Source organism: Montipora capricornis, chromosome 8 (genome assembly GCF_036669925.1).
Source record: "Montipora capricornis isolate CH-2021 chromosome 8, ASM3666992v2, whole genome shotgun sequence".
Taxonomy (NCBI): domain Eukaryota; kingdom Metazoa; phylum Cnidaria; class Anthozoa; order Scleractinia; family Acroporidae; genus Montipora; species Montipora capricornis.
In genome coordinates this window covers 22,443,727-22,448,726 of record NC_090890.1, presented here as the reverse complement: position 1 = coordinate 22,448,726, position 5,000 = coordinate 22,443,727, and the positions used below count along the sequence as shown (strand labels likewise).

At 37.9% G+C, this 5,000-nt stretch overlaps 1 protein-coding gene across 2 annotated transcripts in view; it reads left to right on the top strand.

The window, feature by feature from the left end:
- Nucleotides 1-887: 887 nt before the first annotated feature.
- LOC138059494 (ankyrin repeat and SAM domain-containing protein 1A-like) overlaps nucleotides 888-5,000 on the top strand; it is a 37,182-nt gene continuing 33,069 nt past the window's right edge. The window contains exons 1-4 of one of the 2 annotated variants that reach the window (XM_068905134.1): nucleotides 888-1,373; nucleotides 1,450-1,533; nucleotides 1,923-1,981; nucleotides 4,051-4,148. In XM_068905134.1, the coding sequence (XP_068761235.1) occupies nucleotides 1,273-1,373; nucleotides 1,450-1,533; nucleotides 1,923-1,981; nucleotides 4,051-4,148 (342 nt within the window). In that variant the 5' untranslated portion in view covers nucleotides 888-1,272. The remainder of the gene's footprint in view (nucleotides 1,374-1,449; nucleotides 1,534-1,922; nucleotides 1,982-4,050; nucleotides 4,149-5,000) is intronic. The other variant, XM_068905133.1, reaches the window with a different exon arrangement.

Sequence of the window (5,000 nt, the reverse complement as noted above, 5' to 3'; positions counted from 1 at the left end):
CTCTAACCCTTCGCTCTAACCCTAACATTGTTTTATAACCAGTTATTATTGCCTTACTTAGACTTTCAAAAGTCCTTCGTCTCATGGGCCGTCCCATGTAGATAGCTCGCGGACGAAGGTCGACCTCTCGCGACTTCGTCGCTCGCGCATCTACTTCGCGTACGAAAAATTACGTTTCGCTCGCAAAGACACCCCCTGGGATTCTCGTGAGGTCGACTTGTGGCAAGCCTATTATTGCCTCGGAACATTTCCCAAAAGTACGCTATAGTAAACCAAGAATTTTGTTAGCTTTAGCAGCAACTGTAAGGGAATGGCTTCGATCCGTTCATTCATTGCATTCTTGTCTTTTTTAGAGTGCCACGATTTCGGGAAAATTCTTTTGTGCCCTTGTTAACATTCTTTTCCAAGATCTGGACATAGTTGACGCAAATGTCAGGATCAGTGGTTTCGGTTTTTCATCTATATATAACCCATTTTTTAAAATCAGGTCATATGCAACGTCATATTACAAATTTTTTCGGGTTTTTTGAGATGTCAGGACGGAAGGAGGGGTGGCTGTGGGGGAAGGGTGGCCAAGGGTGGAGTTCAATCATGGGCGTAGCCAGGATTTTTCAAAGGGGGGGTCACACTATGTCAAACAGAGGGTACTCGCGTTTTCGCAACCTGAATATTGTAGGTCGTTTGAGTAAAAAACGGCTTACAAAGGGTGGGGGGGGGGGGGTCCTGGGGTGCCCGTGACCACCTCTCTTGGTTACGTCCTTGAGTTCAATAATCTTCATCTCAACGCTTTGAAGTTACAAACATGATTTAATATCATGCTTAATAGATTCTGCTTAACATGCTATTACAAATCGACTCTGAAAGCACGGAAAGTATTGAATTAGATATACTCGGTATTTTGGCCATCTTTTAGAAGCGGATCCTGAAAGCGCTGAATGTCAAAAAATCAGAATGCGAGGGCTGAGAAGCTCAAGGAATCACCTGATGTAATCTCAATCTCAACTCCCACGCTTTAATAAACGCAGGAACTGAACCAGACATCATTGAGACAAATTGAATTTTATCAAGCGTGTAATGTTATTTGAAAAGATGATCATGATTTAGAATTTTATTATTCCAATATTTAATCAAATAACGCAATTATCGGCGATGAAAACGGTCACAGACTGGTGCGAGACCAACCAGGCGCAATCAACATGGCCTTTAGTCCTGTTGACAAGATTCTATTGATTTGTGGATGAAGTTTGGCAGTTCCAATCTCACCCAAGGAACATGGGCAAAGAGCAAGATCTCATACAAGCCGCAAAGAGTGGAAATGTTGCACACATCGAAAAGATTCTCGGCAACAAGTCGAGAAAGTCTGGGATTCAGAGGTATGCGCAAAGCAATAGCCGGAAATTAAGAGTGTCGATTTGCACTTTTGCTCTAACGCGATCCGTTCTCTTGCAGTTTTATCAGCCGCACTGTAAACCCGAACTACCAAGACGAGCTTGGGAACACTCCTCTGCATTATGCAGCCTTACATGGCCATAGGTAAAAATGTCAGGCATCTTATAGTCAGGGTGTGTTATGTTAGCTTATTAAATTACGTTATGCGAGGAAGTTAAGGTTGATCTCCCTCGATGCATGTATAATGAATTTTGAACGCCCTGACGAACGTACTCATTAGTCTGTTCTAACTCTATAATTACAAAGTAAGTTTACTTTCTTTCATAATAAGCCTCAGTGTCTGACAACCTGAGGAATTCTTGCTGAAGGTTAGTTATGTTTCTAGAACAAGTTTCTTGATTTCATTGAAAGTAGATTTTGTTTGTTCAGCATTCGGTCAAATAACAAATGCAAACAAAATTAATACACATAAAATAAAATTCTTAATGGCTTATTTTTGTTTTGAAATTATACATTTACTTAATTTCTGCCAGGTCATCAGCAGAGCTTCTTTTGAAGTATGATGCATCAACAAATATTCCAGATAACAATGGTGAGTTTACATTGACAAGATGATACGGAAATAGCTACAGTTAAACACCAGTTATGATGGCATGCATGATGCAGTAATGACCTTCTTAAAATCAAAATCACATCCAAATTGATGTATAGTCAAATCAGCCAATAATAATTATTTTTGTTATTATTAAATTAATACAGATTAATGGACTTGGCCTTTATGAACTTTAGTGTCAGCTGGATTTAGCTTTTAGGCACTATTTAAAGACACTGCGCAGAAAACAAGTCAATTGAAATCATATCAACCCATAGTAACCTTTTGATACCCAAACTGGCCCAAACTGACCAGACTCCTAAAAGTATTTTACTCTATCTAACGCCAGACGATTTTACTCGTCAATGGGGAACCCCTGGGAGTCAATGGGTTAAATCATATTTAAAACTGCAGTACCTGGAGAAAAACCTCCAGAGCAGAGGACAGAACCAACAAACTCAACCCATGTGTGATGCCAAGTCTGAGAATCAAACCTGGGTAACATTGGTGGGAAGCAAGTGCTCTCTCCATTGTGCATATTTATAATTGCTTCCCTGCTGGGATACAAGCAGCTGGTACAAGTAGACTGGTGCAAGGAAGGTAAGAGGTTGGCAGAGTGGTGACAGCACTCGCCTTCCATCAAAATGACCTTAAAATGAGCACCTGGACCTGATGCTATTTGTGGGTCAAGTTTGTTGGTTCACTCTGCTCCAGGTGCTCTGGATATTCTTGTTTCTCACTCTCATCTAAGAGCAACACTTGATTTGAATTGCTTTGATTTGATTTGATTTACCGTTAACACCCGCAGATAAGCTGCACCTTTTCCCCAAAAATCGCCGCTATAAATCGGTAGTGCAGCTTATCTGCGGGAACATTTGATAAAGGCTGCTTTCAGTGTCCAGTTTTCCATCTTTGCATCCGATCTAATGCCTGGTTACTAAGCTAAGAACATGCCGCATGTATGTTCTTGTTGTAACGCAAAAATCTATGGAAAACTGTGTTGAATGAAGAAATTCCTGTCAACAAATACTGTACCAGAAAAAGATCAATCATATGTCAAAGTTGGTAGAAACAATGTACATTATGTTAAAGTGGTAAAATTGTGGATAAGACTTTTTCTTTTTTTTTTGTGGATAAGTATTTTTTGTTTCAGCGTTAATAGTGAGTTTACATTCGATTAACAATGAATGAAGAAGACTTTGAATTCTAAGACACAACTTTGCATTTCCTTTGATTTCTTGCAAATACTTTTTTTCCAAAATTTGAGCTGCTAAATTCATGTTGTGGCTTATCTGCGGGTGTTTACGGTAATTAATCTGCTTTAAAGCCTTAATACAATAAAATTATTATTACTATTATTATTATTATTATTATTATTATTATTATTATTATTATTATTATCATTATTATTATTGTTATTATTATCTTGAAGCAATAAAGTTATTATCATCATCATCACCATCATTATTTTCTTCTTCTTCTTCTTCTTCTTCTTCTTCTTCTCCTTCTTCTTCTTCTTCTTCTTCTTCTTCTCCTTCTTCTTCCTCTTCTTCTTCTTCTTCTTCTTCTTCTCCTTCTTCTCCTTCTTCTTCTTCTTCTTCTTCTTCTTCTTCTTCTCCTTCTTCTTCTTCTTCTTCTTCTTCTTCTTCTTCTTCTTCTTCTTATTATTATTATTATTATTATTATTATGACGTGTTGGGAGGAATGCAGGCCTGTGCAGTCATTGGGATCGCCCTAATCCTCCAGGGGATGTTAAGTCTCTAAACCCCAGGGGCCTGGTTAGTGCTAACTGTTGGTTAAGAAGTATTGAAACCTACAGGTTTCCATGGTATTTAACGCTGGTTAGTGCTAACCAGGCTTCGAGCAACCTGGGCCAGGTGTGGGGGCAAGACTAAGCAGTACACCTGCTCAGTTTGAATACCATCTCCTTGCTGGTTGTTCTGTTCACAGAAAGTCAAGAATTATTATTCTTATATTATTATCATTATTGTTATTTCCTCAAAAACCACTCTATTTCCTGTTTAAAAATCTATTATTGTTTTGTAGTGTAAATTATAATTTTTTGTCAGGAAATTACCCACTTCACTTGGCTGCCTGGAATGGAAATGCCGATGTTGCTAAAGTGCTCATTAACACTGGGCCATCACGAGCAAATGTCAATGAGCAGGCAAGTTTTTTTCCTTACAGATTTAATCTGTCATTGAAAGCAGTTTAAAAATTAATAAGACAAGAAATGGAATGCAATTTGAAAATCTTGAAACTGAAAGGAGCAATGTCTGCACATTGTTACAGAATCCACATTTACTGATGCTATTATTCAAACTGTGCACTATACAGCACTGCTAAAACTTATCAATCTGTTGTTATTATCATTAAGAAATACAGTGATACATGCATTGCTCGAAATAAAAAAGGAAATTAGGGTTGTTGACTCCTTGTTTCAAAAGCTTGGCAACCAAACTTGTGATTAAGTTCGTTACCCTGAAAATCTTTGGTTGCCTATTATAAAACCCCCTATGATTAAATTTAATGCATGCCATGTTAAGATGCAATCAGTCGAGCTTGAATATCCCATAGTTCTTAGTGTGCCTCTGAGGTCTGGGTTAAGTTTTGGCGTCTTCGATGTCTTGTGATAATTTATTGTCTCTGGCATTTTCCTACATTGTTGCTGACATTAATGTTTTGTAAAAGCTACAGATACTCAAAACATAGGAAAATGCTCAGTTGCAGCAAAGTAATTATTTATTGTTAACTTGACACTACTATTGGGATGTTTACAACAGAAAACCGAATTCATTTTCTTATTTTTAGCTTGGTTGTCAGTTTGTTTTTTCCTCGGGTAATCAGGCTTTTTATTGTACCAAAAAGTGGTTGTAGGGTAAACTATCTGGTCGTCAGAGAGGATCAGATGACCACTAATTTCGAGCACTGCATATGCATGCCTGAGCTAAAGTCAATAATACATGCCAAATTACACAAAATAGACTTGGATGCCTTTGTTCTTGGGTTAAATTGTTTC